The 22,510-nt window shown below is 38.1% G+C and overlaps 1 protein-coding gene across 2 annotated transcripts in view; it reads left to right on the plus strand.

Annotated features, from left to right (window-relative positions):
* The window catches only part of SPATS2 (spermatogenesis associated serine rich 2), a 136,024-nt gene that overhangs the window by 42,658 nt on the left and 70,856 nt on the right, over positions 1-22,510 (plus strand). For both annotated transcript variants that reach the window (XM_033436374.2, XM_004274362.4), the window contains exon 2: positions 17,213-17,478. In XM_033436374.2, coding sequence (XP_033292265.2) covers positions 17,454-17,478 — 25 coding nt within the window. In that variant the 5' untranslated portion in view covers positions 17,213-17,453. The remainder of the gene's footprint in view (positions 1-17,212; positions 17,479-22,510) is intronic.

Genomic DNA, 22,510 nt, shown 5'->3' on the forward strand with positions numbered 1-22,510 from the left:
CCAGGGAAGTCCCGAGGATGGTGTTTCAAATGATTTATATTCAGTCTTCCAGAGCCTTCAACTTAGTTCTCAAAGAAATAGCAACTTTTCTTACATTCGTAGTTCATTAATGTATTTAGTATTTCATTACAATCATGTAATTGTAATTATGGACACAACTGGAATTAAGTAGGTTTGAGAACAAATACATCAGACTCAGTATAGTATAGGGGGAGCAGAATGCCCCAATGTCAGTGTTACCTGCTAGCTGCCAGTGTTCAGCCAGGGATATTGGTCAGTGCCTGGCAGAGGGAATGAAGAGTATCAGTTAAACTGTGCCGTTAAGAGGCAAAAGGATGTCTTTATTTTCTTTTTTGTTAAAGTTTTATGTAATATACATAAAGTAAAATGCAAAATGCTTAAGGGTACAACTGGATGGATTTTTTCACAGTGAACAGACCTGTATAATAAATACTCAGATCATGATAATAGAATAGTACCAGGATCCTAGAAGCCTTCCTGTACCCTGACCCAGTTTCTTTCCCACTACTATTGTGACCTCTATCACTATCGATTAGTTTGGCTTATGTATGAACTTCATATAAATGGAATCATAAAACATACACTCTTTTGCATCTGACATTTTTCTCTTAGCATTGGTTTCTTTTTTAACATCTTTATTGGAGTATAATTGCTTTACAGTGGTGTGTTCGTTTCTGCTGTATAACAAAGTGAATCAGCTATACATATACATATATCCCCATATCTCCTCCCTCTTGCGTCTCCCTCCCACCCTCCCAATCCTACCCCTCTAGGTGGTCACAAAGCATGGAGCTGCTCTCCCTATGCTATGCGGCTGCTTCCTACTAGCTATCTATTTTACATATGATAGTGTATATATGTCTATTAGCATTGGTTTTGAAATTGATCCATGTTATGTCAGTAGCTTGTTCTTTTTCTGTATTGCGGTATATAGTATTCTGTTCTGTAAATATACCACAGTTTATTTATCCATTCTGTCATTGATAGATGTCTACATTTGTTTCTAGTTTTGGACTCTTAAAAATAGTGCTGCTATAAACATTCTCGTACATGTCTCTGGTGCACATATACATGCATTTTGTTGAGCATATACTTAGGAGTAGGACACCTGGTTGTAGGATATGCTTATGTTCAGCCTTAGTAGATTTTACTAAATAGATTTTTACACTCCCACTAGCAGTGTGTGAGAATCAGTTATTCCACATCCCTCGATGGCCCTTTAAAAAAAAACTTTACCATGTATTTTTATCATTTTGTTTATGTCGTGTGTTTGGTTTTAAAAAATATGATATAGAATATTCATGAACCCACCATTTAACCTGAGAAGTTTAATATTGAATATTGACAGTCCTACATGTTCTCCTCTCGCCTTTCAAGGTAAATACTCTAATTTTTTTTTTTTTTTACTCTTTCCATTGCCTTTTCAAAAAATAGTTTTATCAGGTGTATGTGTGTGTCTAAATAATATATTGTCTAGTGTTAGTTGTATTTAGTTTTTTTTTTTAAAGAATATGTGTATGCAATCTGGGAATTGATTTCTTTCTTTTTTAATGCTTTACATTATGTTGCTAAGATTTATCTATATTGTTGTGTACAGTTGTAATAGTTGACTCATTTTTCTCTGACATATAATACTTCATTTAGTGGATTCATCACAGTTTATTCATTTCCTGTTGATGACATTTGGGTTGTTTCCATTTCTTACTGTTATGAATTCTACATGTTTTCTGGTGTGCCATGAGCAAGAATTTCTCTTGGTACTTAGGAATGTAATCTCTGGGTCATAGGATTGATAAATGTTCTAGTTTACAAAATAATGCCTATATTCCAAAGAAGTTATACCAATTTATACTCTATCATCAATAGATCAGAGATGAGAGCCTTTTCATTATGAGAGAATTTAAAATTATAACCTCAGTTACTTTTAGAGATAGTTACTATTTACATTTTCTATTTTTTGCCTGTGTTTGGTAACGTGTTTTTTAAGAAATTTGTTACCTACGTTTTCAAATGTATTGACATAAGGTTGTCTCTATTTTTGTCTTGTATTTAATGTCTGTAAGATCTATACTTTTAAAAAAAAATTCCTGATATTGATAATATTGATATTTGTGCTTTCGTGCTTTTTTTTCTTTTTCCCTTCTTCTTTTAGGAGTTTCTTGCTGGGTCAAGCAGTCAATTTTTTCTTTCATATTTTTTTTTCTTATTGCATTAAAATTTTTAAAAATCATGGTAAAATACACGTAACATAAAATTGACCATTTAAACCATTTTAAAGTGTACAGTTCAGTGATGTTAAGTACATTCACATTGTTGTATAACTGTCACTACCGTTCATCTCCAGAACTTTTTCATCTCCCCAAATTGAAACTCTGTACCATTAAACAATAATTCCTTATTCTCCTACCCCACAGCACCTGGCAACTTCGTCTCTATGAATCTGAGTACTCTAAGTACCTCATATAGGTAGAATCATATAGTATTTGTCTTTTTTGTGACGGGCTTATTTCACTAAGCATAATGTCCTCAAGGTTTATCCATATTTTAGTATGTGTCAAGTATTGGCACATAGTAATTTATCTTAAATACTTATTAATTGATCAGTTAATAATTTTTTCAAGTTAGAAGGTGTATTAGAAATCACTTTTTCTATTTGCGTGAAATTTCCCTTTATGGATTAGAATCAGTGAATATAGCTCTTAATTGCCTTATTTTGTTTTTGCCTAATAGCTGCCTCCATTCCTTTGTGCTGTTGGTGCATCTGTGCTTTGGGGAGATGGGAGGAATGGAGTTTATATGTGTGTGGAGGGGGTGAGGATTAAATGATCAGTATTGTTTAAAACCATTATTGAAGAATTTATACAGCTGAGGATAATTTGGCTTGATTGGGCTTGGGTTACAGCCACCCGCATGAGGAGGAGGGTACAGACAACTCACCACGCAGCTAGCAGTGAAATAGGAAAAGACAAACTTGTATGTATTCCTGCTCTGCTCCTTTTGAGCCCCCTCTACTCCCACACTTACAGCTGCCACTGATGACTAATGTTAAGCAATTTGGAGGGTCCTGTGTCTTTTAATAGTAGTAAGAGGAGTTGTGCTATCACATGGTTTCTGATTTTCCACCTAGAATGTATTTTAAATTTCCAGAAATTCTATTTTATTCCAATTTCCAATTCTGTGTTGTTCCAATTCAAGGTTTATATTTTAAAAAAAGGAATTTTTTGGTTTTTCTAAATGAAAATTCCATTTTCCAAAATAAAATTTGTGGTGATCAGACCTTATTATTATGGGAGTTTTGGGGTTAGAATGACACATGGATTGGAAAGTTAGTGCCAATGAATAAAGACTTTGTTGAGAAAACAGACTTATGGAAATGTCTCACATTCACCTTTTTGACCTAAGGAAATCATCTCCTTTGTTCCTAATTATTTTTTAGAATATATCATTGCATTACTTTGGGTCTCTCTCCTTTTTCTTTTTTTTCTTCTCTTTCATATTCCTTAATAAAGCTAATCAGAATAATTATTGGCAAAAATGATATTGTGGAATAAGAACTCTTGGTTACTTTCTCATAACCCAAACCTTTAAAAGTCAGGAAAAATATTTTTATTTGGAACTCCCCATTTTCTTGTTTTTGGTTGTTATTCTGCAGGTCTAGAAGTTAGTGTTTGTAGGTTCTTACTGACACATTTCTTGAACCCGTTGATTGGATTTCTAAGTTGAAACAAATGTTATTTAGGTTAAACTGAGGGTTTTCAGCTTTGGTTTAATTTACTAGGAAGGGATCTTTTTTAAAAAAAGTATTACAATTTTTTTGAATAGATAAGATGCTTGTATGGTTCCAGTGCCAAAATAGAAAAAGGCCAATTGAAAAGTCTTTCTTACCCGAGTTTCGTATTTTTTCAGTTTCCATTCCTCAACGGATCATCACTGTTGCTAGTTTCTTGTTTATCCTTCCAGATATACAATATTTATGTATATACGATAGTATAAATATATTCTCCCCATCATATTCATTTAACAATATATCATATCAATACGTAAGAGAACGTTCTGTTTCCTCAAAAACATTTGCATAGTATCTCATTGTATGAATAAACCATAATTCATTAAACTAGCGTTCCATTGATTCAGAGGAGGAGCACGAAGAAAAACCCAGCCCTCTGACCTTCAGTGCCAGGAGTTGTTTCCAATCTTTTGCTCTAATAAATATTGTTTGATTTGATAACCTTGAACATACCTTTCAACACATCTGCAGATATGCTTGTAGGGTAAATTCCTAGAAATTCTTTTGCTGGGTCAAATAGTATATGTATTAAAAATTTTGGGGGGGGTATAAATTTATTTATTTATTTTTGGCTGTGTTGGGTCTTCGTTGCTACGCCTGGGCTTTCTCTAGTTGTGGCGAGTGGGGTCTACGCTTCTTTGTGGCGCACGGGCTTCTCATTGTGGTGGCTTCTCTTGTTGTGGAGCATGGGCTTCAGTAGTTGTGGCTACGAGGACTCAGTAGTTGTGGCTCGTGGGCTCTAGAGTGCAGGCTCAGCAGTTGTGGCACACAGGCTTAGTTGTTCCATGGCATGTGGGATCTTCCCGGACCAGGGATCAAACCCGTGTCCCCTGCATTGGCAGGCGGATTCTCAACCACTGCGCCACCAGGGAAGTGCCTGTATTTAAAATTTTGATAACTGCTGTCTAGTTGTTTTTCATAGGTATTGTACAAATTGACATTCTCACTTAGATGTGAGGTAGCCTGTTTTCTCCATAGTCTTACTACCAGTGTGTGTAATCATTTTGGACATTTGTCAGGGTAAAAAACAGTGTTTTAGTAGTTTCAAAGTGCATAAAATAGGCTAAGTACTTTTTAATCTAAGTATAAACGTGTAGTCCTCCCTCAGTATCTGCTGAGGATTGGTTCCAAGACCCCCCACAGATACCAAAAGCTGCAGATGCTCAAGTCCCTTTATATAAAATGGCATAGTATTTGCATATAACCTAAACATTTCCTCCTGTATATTTTAAATCATCTCTAGATTACTTATAATACCCAATACAATGTAAATGTTATGTAAATAGTTGCTGGCGTGTGGCAAAACCAAATTTTTCTTTTTGGAACTTTTTGGATTTTTTTTCCCTTGAATATTTTTGATTTCGGTTGGTTGAATCCGAGAATGCAGAAACTGCAGATATGGAGGACTGGACTGTACATGGTATAAGAAGTCAAATAGTGGGCTTCCCTCGTGGCGCAGTGGTTAAGAATCCGCCTGTCAATGCAGGGGACACAGGTTGGAGCGCTGGTCCGGGAAGATCCCACATGCCACGGAGCAACTAAGCCTGTGCGCCACAACTACTGAGCCTGCGCTCTAGAGCTTGTGAGTCACAACTACTGAGCCCAAGTGCTGCAACTACTGCAGCCCGCACGCCTAGAGCCCGTACTCCACAACAAGAGAAGCCACCGCAATGAGAAGCCCATGCACCACAACGAAGAGTAGCCCCCGCTCACTGCAACTAGAGAAAACCTGCGCGCAGCAACGAAGACCCAACACAGCCAATAATAAAAATATATAGGGGCTTCCCTGGTGGTGCAGTGGTTGAGGGTCCACCTGCCAATGCAGGGGACGCGGGTTCGTGCCCCAGTCCAGGAAGATCCCACATGCCGCAGAGCAGCTGGGCCCGTGAGCCATGGCCGCTGAGCCTGCGCGTCTGGAGCCTGTGTTCCGCAACGGGAGAGGCCACAACGGTGAGAGGCCTGCGTACCGCAAAAATAAATAAATAAATAAATAAAATAAATTAATTTTTTTAAAAAAAGTCAAATAATATCACAAAGCTTATAATAATTAAAAAAAAAAGTCTTGCTTTCTCTGTCCTCTCCCCCACGATTCCCTATTCTGGCTGTCCATGGGTAATTACGACCATTTATTCTGGTATTAAACTCCATATTTCTTCATAGCATGGCTGTACTGACTTTTTAATCTTTTTAGGGGCAATCCTATTATGGAAGATGAGCATTTAGTTTTCTTACGTTTCCTTCCTTCCTCATCTGTCCTTCCTTTTTCCCTGGTTCTATTCATAGGTACATTTTGTAACAATCTGTATTTTCAATTTAAAATAACTACAAGTACCTTTGTGTATAGCCCAATTTACCTTTTATTTGCTAGTGTTGTCAGGTCCTTATAATGCATGCCAGTGTGAAAAGTTATATACCCCAAGACTTGAAAATTATACCCGCTGTATCTTTAGAGTACTTTGGATCATTCTGATTTCCTAACTGTACATCATCTAAATTTGATGGAGTTGCCATTCTAAAGTTCTAACAATACCTGAAATTATGACCTACTGCTAGTAACCCATAGTCTTGGTAAAGTTCCCATTAGTTTTTGTTAAGTAACTTGTATAATCTATGATTCTTAACACCTTTTAGTTTTAGGAGACACATCTTTCATTGCAGTTAATATCAGCCAGTGTTTATTGACTGGTTGTCAATAAGTGTCAGGCATTCTTTTAAGTGCTACATCTGTATGAACTCATTTAAACCATATAACAGTCCTGTGAGGAAGATGCTAGCATTATTTGCATCTTACAGATAAAGAAATGGAGACACAGAGAAGGTAAGTAGCTTGCTTGTAGTCATTTAGCTAGGAGACGGTGGAGCTGGGATGGGAACCCAGGCAGTCTGGCTTTTAAGCCCTCACTTACCCGCTCGCTATACTGCATCTATACTAAGGCTATTCAACCTCAGTGGAGCATGTGCTTTGGCTTGGATTTCCATGAGTAGTGATGGATTTATGCTAATCCATCCACATTTAACATTTTTCATCTCTTTTTCTTTTTTTTCCAAATCAGTATATTCCTGAAAATTAAGAAAAAAATTAAAATATGTAATATAAAATTTACCATCTTAGCCATTTTTAAAGGTACAGGTCAGTAGTGTTAAGTATATTTACATAGTTGTTGAACAGATCTCTAGAAATTTTTTGTCTTGTAAAATTTCTGCAGGCATCTCTTCATTTTATTGCACTTTGCTTTATTTTACTTTGCAGATATTGCATTTTTTACAAATTGAAGCTTCGTGGCAACCCTGCATTAAGCAAATCTCTCAGTGCCATTTTTCCAGCAGCATTGCTCACTTTGTTGTCTCTGTGTCACATTGTGAGAATTCTCCCAATATTTCAAACATTTTCATTTTTACTGTATTTGGGTTTTTTTGGTCTCTCAAAATATTTCAAGTAGAAATTGGGAAGACAACCAAATGTAAAATAGTTAAGTAAAAAACCTTGACGAATACACTCATTTGGTCATCAAAATATAAAAAGCTGAAAATAGTATTACATTAGGTACCTTGATTGAAAACAGTGTTATTCTATTCAAGTAATAAGCCCAAAGCGGTCCCCAACTAAGAGTTAAAGCTTGTCTCTCTATTCATACACACAGCCCTTAGACAAGAATCAAAAACCATTTTTATCCAGAATGGTCCCTCCACCCAAATCCTTGTCTTTTTATTTTTGTTACTTTTATGGAAATTATTCAGTGTGTTTGTGTGTTTTTCATAAATAAATTTTTTTTTCAGAATGCCACTAAGCCACCACATCAACCTTGGACAATATCTGAATCATTTTTACAAAAGTGGAAATAGCCAAATAAAGGGTCTCAGGTTAAGTGAGAGGCATGGGTGAGTTATTAATCGATATGGACTAATCTGTCCTTTGATCAGCACAGTGACATTGCTGAACGTGCTTTGAAAGTTGGCCCCACCTGATAATACCCCATGTGGACACAAACCTCTTGGTCCTAGAATCCTTTCTCAAAGGTATAAATGAGGCACAAAGAATCACTAGCAGTAGGATGAGTAAAAGCTGAGTCTTGCCAGAGTGGGGTGCTGGCAAGAGAAAGTCAGGTCCTTGTATACCCGGTTGAAAGGCAAAGTGTCCTGGTGAGGCTGTCCCCAAGGGCTGTCCCGCAGGGCACATGTGAGGTGGGTCTGGTGTAGGAGAGACAGATTTATTGGGATGAAGGGCACCCAGCATCGTCTGGAGAGTCAGGGTTGGGGAGCAGACCCTTACCACCAAGGCCACCGCGGACTCCGGGTTGCTGTCCTGGGTTTGTCAGCCGGTCCCTGCCCTTTCCTCCTGGGCTGTCTTCCGCCTCCTGGCACTGAAGGTCAGAGGGCTGGGTTTTTCTTCGTGCTCCTCCTCTGAATTTGACTTGTCACTGTAGAGGTGAATGGTGGCTTGCATAGGGAAACTAGCCAGCACCTTCACCCCGGAACTCTGCAGATACTCTTGATGCTTAGAAAGAGGTAAATAAAGTCTTACAGGATGCTGAGACCCAAAGGCTCCCCCTTCGATCCAAAGGTTTGTTGGTCACCTCCAGGCTCAAGCTTAACAGTATTTGATAACCTCCTCTTCCTCTTACGGTTGTCATGATGTCCCAAGCACTGTGAGGGAGCCCAAGATGGAAAGATGAGTTGGACAAAGTCCCCCAGTTCATGCATTTTAAATCTCGCTTCCAGTTCTGCTGGGCTCAGCATCCTGGGGGTTCAGGATCCAAGGTCTCCATGGTGTTTGGCTCTTGGCCCTCGAGGTGGCGGTGGTCCCCGGGGACCGTCCCCCGGGGCAGTGACAGACGCGTCCCCGCGCCTCCCGGGCTCCGGCTGCCACCTCAGGTCTGATGGTGCCCTCCGAGCCCGCGCCCCTCCAGCGGCGCACACGACCGGCCGCGCCTTTAACCAGTCTGGCGAGGGCGCTCATCCTACTGTATTTGTTATGGTGATCTGTGATCAGTGATTTTTGATGTTATGACTGTAACTGTTTTGGAGCGTCACAAACCACGCCCATATGGGAGGGAGATTTAATGGATAAATGTTGTGTGTGTTCTGACTGCTCCACGAACTGGCCATTCCCCTGTCTCTCTCCCTCTCCTCAGGCCTCCCTATTCCCTGAGACACAACAGTACTGAAATTATAGGCATATTTTGTTTTATTGTGTTCTACTTTATTACACTTCGCAGATAATTGCATTTTTTTTTTTTTTTTACAAATTGAAGGTTTGTGGCAATCTTGCATTATCAGATGATGGTTAACATTCTTTTAGCAATAAAGTATTTTTAAATTAAGGTATGTACATTTTTTTAGACATAATGCTATTGCACACTTAATAGACTACAGTATAGTGTAAACATAACTTTTATATGCACTGGGAAACCAAAAAAATTTCTGTGACTTGCTTTATTGCGATGTTCACTTTACTGCGGTGGTCTGGAATTGAACCTGGAGTATCTCCAAGGTGTGCCTGTACCTGTGAAATCACAATATCCCATTTCCCTCTCCCTACAGCCCCTGGCATCCACCATTCTACTTTCTGTTTCTATGAATTTCACTACTTTAGATACCTCATATAAGTGGAATCTTACAATATTTTTCTTTTTTATGACTGAAACTTCATTTAGCATAATGTCCTCAGGGTTCATTTACATCGTGGCACGTATCAAGGTTTCCTTCTTTTTAAAGGCCAAATAATATTCCATTGTATGTATATGCCACATGTTGTTTATCCAGTCATCCATCAATGGACATTTGGGTTGTTTCCACCTCTTGTCTATTACATTGATAAATAGTGCTACGGTGAACATGGATGTGCAAATATTTCTTCGACATCCTGCTTTCATTTCTTTTGGATATATACCCAGAGGTGGGATTGCTGCATCTTATGGTAGTTCTATTTTTAAGTTTTGAGGAAGCTTCATATTATTTTCTATAGTGGCTGCACCATTTTATATTCCCACCAATAGTGCACAAGAGTTCCAATTTCTCCACATCCTCAGCAACACTTATTTTCTGTTTTTTTTTGTGTGTGTGTGTGTGTTTGTGGTGTTGTTGGTTTTGGTAGCAGCCATCCTAATGGGTATGAGATGATATCTCATTGTGGTTTTGATTTGTGTTTCTCTAATGATGAGTGATGTTAAGCATCTTTTCGTGTGTTTTTTGGCCATTTGCATATCTCCTTTGGAGAATGTCTGTTCAAGTTCTTTGCCCATTTTTAAGTTGGTCATTTATTTTTCTGTTGTTAAGTTGTAGGGGTTCTTTATATCTACTGGATATTAACCTCTTATCAGTTAAATGATTTACAGATATTTTCTCCCATTCCATAGATTGCTTTTTCACTCTTGATTATTTCTGTTGATGTACAGAAGTTTTTAATTTTCACATGGTCCTGTTTGTCTATTTTTGCTTTTTTAACTGTGCTTTTGGTGTCATATTCAAGAAATCATTGCCAAATTCAATGTCATGAAGCTTTTCCTCTGTGTTTTCTTCTAGGAGTTTTAGATCTTATGTTTAGGTCTTTAATCCATTTTGAGTTGGCTTTTGTATATGGTGTAAGTGATGGGTCCAGCTTCATCCTTTTGCACGTAGATATCCAGTTTTCCAAACATCATTTGTTGGAGAGACTATTCTTTCCCCATTGAGTGGTCTTGGTGCCTTTGTTAAAAATTATTTGACCATACATGTGACAGTTTATTTCTGGGCTCTGTATTCTATTCCATTCATCTAAATTCAGTCTTTATGCCAATACCATACTGTTTTGTTTTGTTTTTTGGTTTTGGCCGCGTTGGATCTTCATTTGCTGCATGTGGGCTTTCTCTAGTTGCGGCGAGTGGGGGCTACTCTTTGTTGCGGCGCCCAGGCTTCTCATTGTGGTGGCTTCTCTTGTTGTGGAACATGGGCTCTAGGCGCGCGGGCTTCAGTAGTTGTGGCCCGCAAGCTTAGTTGCTCTGAGGCATGTGGGATCTTCCCAGGCCGGGGGTCGAATCCGTGTCCCCTGCATTGTCAGGCGGATTCTTAACCACTGCGCCACCAGGTTAAGTCCCCAAACTCTACTTTAGATTAGTACTAGTTTAATTCTATAAGACAGCTTGTCTTTCCCCCTCCTTTGTGCAGTTATTGTCATATATATCGTCTATATTTGTTATAAACCCAACAGTACAGTGTTGTTATTACTGCTTCATACAATCTTGTCTTTTAAATAATTTAAGAGAATAATTTTTTTATTCTTTTTGTATTGGAGTATAGTTGCTTTACAGTATTGTGTTAGTTTATACTGTACAGCGAAGTGAATCAGCTATACGTGTGTGTATATATATATATATGCCCTCTCTTTTGGATTTCCTTCTCATTTAGGTCACCGCAGAGCATCGAGTAGAGTTCCCTGTGCTATACAGTACGTTCTCATTACTTATCTATTTCATACATACTATCAATAGTCAGCCTCAATTTCCCAATTCATCCAACCCCCCACCCCCACTTGCCCCTTGGTATCCATATGTTTGTTCTCTACGTCTGGGTCTCTATTTCTGCTTTGTAGTTAAGATCATCTATACCAGTTTTTTTCAGTTTCCACATATATGTGTTAATATAAGATATTTGTTTTTCTCTTTCTGACTTCACTCTGTATGAGAGAATAAAATTTTTAAAACGCATTCTTTTATATTTACCCATATATTTACCTTTTCCAGTGCTCTTCATTTCTCTGTGTAGATTTAAGCTACCAGCTGGTGTCAGTGGATTCTCTGAGTTATTGGGGATGTCTTTATTTCACCTTCATTTCTGAAAGACAGTTTAGCTATCTGGATACAGAATTCTTGCTTGACAATATTTCCTTTCAGCATTTTGAATATGTCATCTCGCTGCCTTCTAGCCTCCCTTGTTTCTGATGAGAAGTTAGCCACTAGTTATATCTTTGCTTCCCTGTAAATGATGGGTTATTTTTCTCTTACTACTCCCAAGATTTTCAGTTTGGGGCTTTCATCAGTTTTACTACATGTCTAGGTACGGACTTCTGTGTTTTTGTAGTTGTGGTTCATTGAGCTTCTTAATGTGTAGATTAATTTTTAAAATCAGTTTGTATTGTTTTTGGTCACTTCCTATCCTTTCTCTCCACTTCTTCTGGAACTCCTAATTTGTGTATTTTGGTACACTTGTTCCACAGGTCTTTAAGGCTCTGTTTGTTTTTCTTTATTCTTTTCTCTCTCTTCAGATTAGATAATTTCTATTGCTCTTTCTTCAGGTTTATTTTTTATTCTGCTGTAGTATTCAACTCTAGAGTTCCATTTGGCTCTTTTTTATGATTTCTGTCTTTTTGTTGAGATTTTCTATCTGTTTAAGGCATTGTTCATATAATTTTCTTTAGTCTTTTAAAGCACTTTGACGTCTGTGTTTGCTAAGTCTGGCATTGAGCCTATACAGGGATGTTTGCAATCACATGGGGCCGTTTTCCCCTTCTCAGTTTGGGTCACACTTTCTTGCGTCTTTACATCCCATAAATTTTTGTTGAAACTGTGGACATTTTACATAATATGTTGTAGCAATTTTGGATTCTGATTTTTTTCCCTTTTGAGGGTTCTTGTTGCTTTGTTATTGTTGTTTTTTAAGTAACTTGCCTGGACTCAATCTGTAGAATCTTTCTCCTTGGTGTGTGACTGCTGATATCTGCTCAGTTTTGTTTCTGTTTTTTTAATTTCTGTTTTAATTTTTAAGTTTGGCTTCCTGGAGTGACACCTGTATCTGCATTGCTTAGTGGTCAGTTAATGATTGGTCAAAGATTGTACTAAGCACCTTGAGCCAGTAAGGCTTCCTCTCTCTGCTGATCATTGTGTGTGTTGGAGAAGCTCCTTCAAAGTTCAGACAGTTTAAAAGTCTGCCCTAACTTTTACTTTCTACTGGGCCCTTTTGTGTCTTTTCTGCCTGTTTATGCAGGCTTCTGGTGGACCCTTCCCAATCTCTCCAGTGCAGATGTGTAGAGCATTTATCAAGGTCCCTTAAGTTTCGTTTCCAGATTTCCTTTTTTAATTTCGATCTAGTCTGCTGGTCCATTGCTTGCACTGACAGCAACCTCAGGCTCGCTGAGCCCTTGGTCTTGCTTTTTCATTTGCCACCAAGAATGCAAACTCTTACTGACAATGCGGATAGGCGTGGGGTTTTTCTGTGCTTTGCTTTAAATCAAGTCAGCCCTCTCTGTCAGTGAAGCTGCTGGTTTTCATGGCTTTCGCCACCTTGGTAGAACTACCTTTCCCACTGACCTCTGGGGATGGGAGTAGCTTTAGGCAATAATGCCACAGACTCTCTCTTTTCTTACCCCAAGTTCAGTAGTTTCTCATGAATAACCACAGAGAAGGTAACATTTGAGAAAAGACCTGAAGGAGGTGAGGAAGTATCCATGTAGATATCTAGGGGAAGAACATTCCTGGCAGAGGCAACACCTTAAGGGCCTTAAGGTGAGAACATATCTAAGTTATAAAAGGGACAGTAAGGAGGCCAGTGTGGCTGGTGTGGAGTACCTGAGAAGAAGAGTAGTAGGATGTGAGGCCAGAGAGATAAAGCGAGGATGGGGACAGGGTGTTAGAGCAGGTAAGACCTTTTAGGCCACTCTAAGGGCTCTGGCTTTTACCTTGAATGAAATGGGGAGCTGCTAGAGGGCTTTGAACAGTGGAGTTGGGACACAATGTCTTATAATTTTAAAAGCAGCTATGTGAAATAGAAGCCAGAGAGAGTGGCAGAATAGAAGGCTCAGGATGCCAGTTAGGAGACTATTACAGTCTTGATCATAGCAATGCAGGTAAGAAATGATTGTGGCTTAGATAAGGATGGTAACAAGTGGAGATGGTAAGAAGCGGTCCAGTTCTGGTGTATGCATAAGGTAGAACAGATAGGATTTCTTCTGATGGATTGGCAGTGGGGAGTGAATGATACTGGTCCCTTATTTTAAGGGGCTTTTCCTGTATATTATCTGTGAATGTTTTTTCTGTTCCCTTTATTGAGTCCTATGTTTTTTGAGTTTATTATATTTATTCTAATTATCCATAGATTGGATCATTTTTATGTTCTAATATTACCTTCTAATTGCTTTAATATCTGTTTGTTTGTTTTTTAATTCTGAAAGCCTTTCTCCACTCCGTTCATTCTGTTTTCTCTGTATCTCTTCTGTTTCTTGCTGTTTCTGACATCTTATTGAACCTTTAATTGTGGTGTTTTGTTTTTCAGGTTTTCTTCAGCTTTGCAGACATCTTTCTTTTCATTCTATTTATTCTTATTCATTCTTTAATTTATTTCTTAGCTCTTATTTTATTGTATCTAAATTCTTTTTTTAAATTTGTTTTATTTATTTTTTTTGGCTGCGTTGGGTTTTCATTGCTGTGCATGGGCTTTCTCTAGTTGTGGTGAGTGGGGACTACTCTTCCTTGCGGTGTGAGGGCTTCTCATTGCGGTGGCTTCTCTTGTTGTGGAGCACGGGCTGTAGGCGTGCGGGCTTCAGCCGTTGTGGCGTGAGGGCTCAGTAGTTGTGGCTCACGGGCTCTAGAGCGCAGGCTCAGTAGTTGTGACATGTGAACTTAGTTGCTCCGTGGCATGTGGGATCTTCCTGGACCAGGGCTCAAACCCATGTCCCCAGCATTGCCAGGCAGATTCTTAACCACTGCACCACCAAGGAAGCCCTGTATCTAAATTCTTTTTCTTTTCTTTTTTTTTTGCGGTACACAGGCCTCTCACTGCTGTGGCCTCTCCTGTTGCGGAGCACAGGCTCAGTGGCCATGGCTCACGGGCCTAGCCGCTCCGCGGCATGTGGGATCTTCCCAGACTGGGGCACGAACCCGCATCCCCTGCATCGGCAGGCGGACTCTCAACCACTGCACCACCAGGGAAGCCCAAAGCCCTCTACATTCTTATTTGAAGTATTCAAATAAGTATTCAAGGGAGAATCTGCTTTTGGTTTTGCGGGATTAGATTGTTTTCCAGGTTGGGTTCTTCATCTGCTGCGTAGGAATTTCTTCTCTCTCATTGTCTTTCTCTTTTGTTATTGGATATTTGATAGTTGCTGTGTCATTTTTATTGATCTTCTTTATATTTTATGTGGAACAGTTCCGTTTATACCTTTTATTTGAGAGAGATCGTTGAAATATCCTTGATATGTTTCCAACCTAATTTGAGACCTATCCCCACCCAATCTTGCTTATCAACTATGGTTAGTGGTTGATTGTTGCTTTCATCCTCTTTTCAAGCTAAGGGCATGAAGGTAGAGAAGAGCTTGCCATTGAAGAGTTTAATCATTTTTGGTGATTGGAATTCTGTTCTTTTTTCTAAAGTCTCATAAAATGTTTTCTATCAGGCCTACTTTATCCAGTGGTAAATTCCATGTATTAACATAAGCTTTGGCAGATTCTCCCAATGTGGCTTAATGCCCTGGAAGATGGCAAGCCCCAGAGGTTCAGCCTCCTTTTCCTGAGGTCCCATAGTGGTTTATAGAGTTTTGTTTTCTTTTTCCACACTTTGCGGCTTGTGGGATCTCAGTTCCCCGATCAGTGATTGAACCCGGGCCCATGGCAGTGAAAGCGCGGAGTCCTAACCACTGGACCACCAGGGAACTCCCTAAGAGGCTCTTACTCTTGATGGATTTTTTTTTTTTTAAACTTACCCATGACTATCCCTTTCATTCTCCTCCTTCCACATTGGAAAGTATTTCATATAAGATCACTCTCATTTCCTTCTTGGGTTGCATTTTTTAAAATGTTTATCCTATCAGGTGTCCAGGTATAAGAGTTCTATGATCCTCCTCATGCTTTCTTTACCCAGAAATCTTGGACATGTATTTTTATTTATTTATTTATTTATTATTTGGCTGCATTGGGTCTTCGTTGCTGCACACAGGCTTTCTCTAGTTGCAGCAAGCGGGGGCTACTCTTAGTTGTGGTGCGTGGGCTTCTCACTGTGGTGGCTTCTCTTGTTGCGGAGCACGGGCTCTAGGCACATGGGCTTCAGTAGTTGGGGCACATGGGCTCAGTAGTTGTGATTCGTGGGCTCTAGAGCGCAGGCTCCGTAGTTGTGGCACGTGGACTTAGTTGCTCCGCAGCATGTGGGATCTTCCCAGACCAGGGCTCGAACCCGTGTCCCCTTCATTGGCAGGCGGATTCTTAACCACTGCGCCACCAGGGAAGTCCCTGGACATGTATTTTTTAAATGTTCAGTAATATGGAAAAGAAAGCATTTGTATCTTTGCAACTTATAAAAGCTTTCTGTAGTATTGACTAATCCAAATTTTGATGTTTGAGTTTTCCTTACCAAATTAAATTCCCCTTATCCTCTCCCCTTCCCACTCACCCCCTCCCCACCCCAAGTGTCTTGCAACTATATGTGAGCTGGGAAACTTGAGGAGCGGTTAGATAAAGGAAATTCTAGAAGAAGAGAAAAGACCTTTGATTTGGACAGGAAGAGCAGGTGGTAAGAGAGATCTTAGGGAATGATAAGAAGTAATTATTTTAGTCTGTGAGGCAGAGATGGGGATAAGATTTTTTTTGTATCTTTATTGGAGTATAATTGCTTTACAATGTTGTGTTAGTTTCTGCTGTACAACAAAATGAATCAGCTATAAGTATACATATATCCCCATGTCCCCTCCCTCTTGCGTCTCTCTCCCACCCTCCCTATCCCACCCCTCTAGGTGGTCACAGAGCATCGAGCTGATCTCCCTGTGCTATGCAGCAGCTTCCCACTAGCTGTCTGTTTTACATTTGGTAGTGTATATATGTCAGTGCTACTCTCGCACTTTGTCCCAGCTTCCCCTTCCCCCCTCCACGTCCTCAAGTCCATTCTCTACATCTGTGTCTTTATTCCTGCCCTGCCACTAGGTTCATCAGTACCATTTTTTTAGACTCAATATATGTGTATTAGCATACGGTATTTGTTTTTCTCTTTCTGACTTCACTCTGTATGACAGACTCTAGGTCCATCCACCTGTTAGGTCCCTTTTTATGGACACTTAGGTTGGGGATAAGATTTTGAGTTAGATACAAGCTAAGAAGAATAAGAAAACATGCTTTCTGAACTAAGAAGATGGTTTGATTCTAAGATTGTTTCTTAAAGAGCAAAATATTGCTTGTTTTTAAGGTTTACAGTGATTTCTTATTTTTTGAGAAACTTTTTTTAAAAATTGAAGTATAGTTGATTTAAAATGTTGTGTTAATTAAAATATTGCTTTTTATAACTATATTCTTTCTAGAGTACTTTCTTTTTTTTTTTTTTTTTTAGAGTACTTTCTTTTAATAACTAGTTTCATTTAGAAAAAGTATAAAATAAAGCCTGTGGATATCGCTTAGAAATTTTGTACAACTGTTACTCTAATAGTGAATATGTGTGTGTGTGTTTTCCCCCCAGAATCTCCCTGGAAAAAGAGACATGAATGTCTGCAATGATATTTCCTGACAAGAAGTTGATACGAGAGAAGAAAAGGAGATCGACAGCTAGTGAACAGAATTTTGAATAACCAGGATTTTTTATCACCTCCAACTACAGCCTTCTGTTGCCTGTTTTTAAATCAGAGATCACTACAATCAGGACCAAGACAAGGCAAAAGGATACTTTTCTTCTGTATTTTTTGAGATTAAAAAAACCTGAAATGTCTAGGAAACAAAACCAGAAGGGTAAGATTCCATGTGGGCATAAATTGTTAAAAGCATAGTTGTGGAGTAATGATCACCATTTCTATCTATACATAGTTTTGAGTGTTTTGAGTGATGTCATGCTTTTCCTCACCTAGTGCAATACTACTGATAGTTATAACTTATCTTTCTGTCATGACTGCACAATTAATTTTAGAAGAGTATGGAACATTCACAGCTTTATCTGTTGTGCCTTTAACTACCTAAGGATTTGTGGATATTAGATTATAGCTTTTTGTGTTACTAGTTTGTGAATTAATTCATATAACAATTGCTTTTCTACTCTTATAAACTTATTAATATACTTTTAGGAAAGCCAAATGCATCTTGAAAGTGCACTTTTTAGAGAGTGAACATATGTTATAAGAGGTAGGAGATAACTTACTACAGGATATTCTATATCCTGTGAGTTGATATTTCTTCGGAGGCAGGAAATGAAGCAAGAGTAAATGCTTCTAGTCATCGATTCCTTCTTTAGCTTTCTTTCTGGGATTATGACTCTAGCTTTTTGTATAAAGTAAAATATAAGTTGCAAAGAGTCAAGAAATATCAAGAGTACTTATAAGGAGGAAGGGACAACAAAGATGATGAAGTCACTTTTTCAGCTTTCCAAGAATAGCTGCGAAAATGTAAAGGGACAAATAGCACTAGAACTGTCACACATAACTGGAATATGTTTGTTAAAAGAATGACCATAGCTATCCTGGATTTTTTTCCCCTCAATTTAATTTTCAATTTAAAGTTAATGTTCTTTAATTCAAAACAAAGCTGTAGACCCAGGTCTCACGTGTTAAATATGAAGGAAATGCTTAAAAAAAATTTTTTTAATGGAGTATAGTTTATTTACAATGTTGTGTTAGTGTCAAGTGTACAGCAAAGTGATTCAGGTATATACAGACACACACACACACATGCATACCTACTATTCTTTTCCATTAGGTCATTATAAGATATTGAGTATAGTTCCCTGTGCTATAATTAGGTCCTGTTGTTTACCTGTTTTATAGGTATAGTAGTGTGTATCTGTTAATCCCAAACTCCTAATTTATCTCTCCCCACCACTATCCCCTTTGGGAACCATAAGTTAGTTTTCTACGTATGTGAGTCTATTTCTGTTTTGTAAATAAGTTCATTGTATCATTTTTTTAGATTCTACATATAAGTGATATCATACGCTATTTGTCTTTCTCTGACTTACTTCACTTAGTATGATAATCTCTAGGTCCATCCATGTTGCTGCAAATGACATTATTTCATTCTTTTTTTACGGCTGAGTAGTATTCCATTGTGTGTGTGTGTGTGTGTGTGTGTGTGTGTGTGTATCACATCTTTTTTATCCATTCATCTGTTGATGGACATTTAGGTTGAAGGAAATGCTTTTAAACTTAATTTTGACTGGCCAAATCAAAAATCTCATTATACGCAAACAGTATACCACAGCTGCTTGTGGTTTTGAAAGCTGTAGTTTCATTGTATAGAAAACCTGTATAAAGAAAATCTGAGATCTAAGGCATGGTTAGATTACTAAAGAAGCTGAACTCTTCTGTGGAGTGAGACTTATCAACTGAAAAGTTTTTAAAATTTCATCTAAAAAGTTTAATATTTAATTTTTCCTTAAAAAGTTGACTTCAGATTGCTTTGACCTTTTAAAAACTATAGAGTCTTTGTTTATTTCGTGCCTGTGTTGTTCCAGAGCTATAAAAGAGTATCATTGCTTTCTATAACTGCTATCCAGTTGCTGTAAAATGAATATAAATTTTAGATCACATCATAGGCATTAAGTGCTAACAAATTTCGATTGAACGTAGCCTAGATTTACACTTAGTTGAAACAAAAGAAAGCTTATATGTTGTTAGGACTTTCTCTGAAACAAATATATACATATATATAACTGATATTTGAACCCCCCAAAATACATATAAAATTCTATCTCATTTAATTCATTTATATATTTAAAATTTCATAGTTTTGGGTTTTATTAGTCCAAATAATTATACTCACTTTATCAGCTTAGTTAAAACACATTAAAAAGATAGATACTATGGTAGTTTCTGTTCTCTAGTGACAACTCATTTACTAAGTGTCATTTTGTAATGAGTTATGTTTTTATTCCACAGTAGACCATGTTTCCATATTTTCCTATATCAGTAATACTGGTAAATTTCTTATTTAATGCAATATTTAGTGGAGTTAAACTTGTATGGCTTAAATTAAGGTCAATTTCAGCTGCAGCCATTTATTGCTCCAAGCCTTTTAGCCAACACCTAGCAGAAGTCAGATCAGTGCTTCTCAAAGTCTGATCTGTGAACTAGAGAAATATTTTTAAATGGAGACTGTTTAGAAACTTTTATTTTTTTGATGTTGACCATTTTTAAAGTCTTTATTGAATTTATTACAATATTGCTTCTGTTTTATGTTTTGTTTTTTTGGCCGCGAGGCATGTGGGATCTTAGCTCCCCGACCAGGGATTGAACCAGCACCCCCTGTATTGGAAGGTGAAGTCCCAACCACTGGACCCCCAGGGAAGTCCCTAGAAACTCTTTTATAGTGATTTGACAGTGCTGTAACATCCAGACCCTTTCAAAACAGTTTTATTGAGGTATAATTTAAATACTGTAAAATTCATCAATTATAAATGGACAATGTTATTATTTTTAGTAAAAAAAAAATTTTTGGCCTCGCCGTGAGGCTTACAGGATCTTAGTTCCCCGACCAGGGATTGAACCCAGGCCCTCGGCAGTGAAAGCACTGAGTCCTAACCACTGGACTGCCAGGGAATATCCTGTTTTTAGTAAATTTATGCAGTTGTGCAACCATCACCACAATCCTATTTTAAAACACCTTCCTCACCCCCAAAATTTACTCTTACCTGTTTACAATCAATTCCTGCTTTCAACCCCAGGCAAACACTGATCTACTTTCTGTGTCTTTAGTTTTGCCTTTTCTAGAGATTTCATATAAACAGATTAATACAATATGGTTTTGTGTCTGGTTTCTTTCACTTAGTGCAATGTTTTTGAGGTTCCTTAATGTTTTTTAATGTATCAGTAGCTTGCCCCTTTTTACTGCTGAGTAGCGTTAAGGTATAAAAAGGAAAAACCCTGTTTCTTTTTACACTCTGCTACTCATGATGTTTGTGTGACCAGAAGTGTGGATGTTCTTCCCACATTGCCCAATTCTCTGATACCAGCTGGGTGTCCCTACAATCCAATTCAATTCTGACACTGTCTACTTGGAGTTAGCGTTAGATCCCACAGGTTAAGGGCTCAGTCCCTCAAGACTGCTCCCACTTCAGACACCAATCATGAGTAGTGGATTCCCAAGTTATCCACCCCTCTGTCCAACTTGGCTACAAACGGGTGGTTTCCACGACCCCCTCCTCAGGTTCAGTAATTTGCTATAATGCTCACAGAACTGAGGGAAACACTTACTACTTTTACTGGTTTATATACATAGAAGAGAATGTGATAAAGAATACAGATGAACAGCCAGATGAAGAGGTATATAGGGTGAGGTCTGGAAGGGTGCCCAGTGCAGGAGCTTCTGTCTCCATGAAGTTGAGGTGTACTACCCTCCTAGCACATGGCTGGGTTCACTAACCTGGAAGCTCTCTGAACCCCATACTTCAGAGATTTTTTTCAAGGTTTTATCACATAAATGTGATTGAGTATTATTAACTCATCTCTAACTCCTCTCTTTTCCCTTACCCAACGGATAGGTGTGGGGCTGAAAGTTCCAAGCCTTAATTATGGCTTGATCTTTCTGGTGACCATGCCTCCATCCTGAAGCTGTCCAGGAACCCACCAAGTTGCTTCCTTAGAACTAAAGATGCTCCTATCACCCAGGAAATTTCAAGGCATTTGTGATCTCTTAGGAACTGGAGTCAAATACCAAATATTAGAACAGAAGGTGCTCCTAGCACCTTTACAGCTTAGGGAGTTACAAAGGTTTTAGGAGTACTTAGCCAGGAACTGGGGGTGAAGACCAAAATATTTATTTCTTATTATACTACAATATCACAGGTTGTATCACATTTTGTTTATCCATTTACCAGTTGATTATTCATTTGGATTATTTCCAGTCTTGACTATTATGAACAATTATAAATTATGAACATTTGCTTACAAGTCTTTGTGTGGACATATGTTTTTGTTTCTCTTGGAGAAATACCTAGGAGCAGAATTGGTTAATTTTCAAAGAAATTGCCATGCCAGACTGTTTTCCAAAGTGGCTGACCATTTTATAATGCCACCAGCAATAAATGTTGGTTTTGGATGCTCCATACCCTTGCCAACACTTGGTATGGTGTCTTTTTTATTATAGCTCTTTTACTAGGTGTGTACTGATATTTCATTGTGGTTTTGATTGGTACTTCCTTAATGACTGATAATGTTGACTATTTCTTCATGTGATTATTAGCCATTTGTATATCTTTTTGGGTGAAATGTCTATTTAAATTCTTTATTCATTTTTACAAATTGGGTTGTAGGTCTTCTTCCCCCCCACAATTTTTTTTTAATTGAAGTATAGTTGATTTATAATATTATATAAATTTCAGGTGTACAACATAGTGATTCACAATTTTTTGTGTGTGATTCACCATTTTTAAAGGTTATACTCCATTTATAGTTGTAAGAATTTTTTATTCTGAATACAAGTCCATTATCAGGTGCATGATTTGCAAATATGTTTATATATTTTCCCAGTCTGTGATTTGTTTTTTCATTTTCTTAATGGTGTCTTCCCACCGCTCCACCCCCCACCCCACCCCCGCACCATGTGGCTTGTGGGATCTTAGTTCGCCGACGAGGGATCGAACCTGGTCCCTTGGCAGTGAAAGCGCAGAGTTCTAACTACTGGACTGCCAGGGAATTCCCAATAGTGTCTTTTTAAAAGTGAAAGTTTTAAATTTTGATAAAACCCAGTTTATCTTTTCTTAAAGTATAATATAATAAGTAAGGTGTAGAGTAAATCCTCCAACCTTTTTTCCCCCAAAGCTTTATTGGCTATCCTG

Source organism: Orcinus orca, chromosome 11, assembly GCF_937001465.1.
Source record: "Orcinus orca chromosome 11, mOrcOrc1.1, whole genome shotgun sequence".
Classification (NCBI taxonomy): domain Eukaryota; kingdom Metazoa; phylum Chordata; class Mammalia; order Artiodactyla; family Delphinidae; genus Orcinus; species Orcinus orca.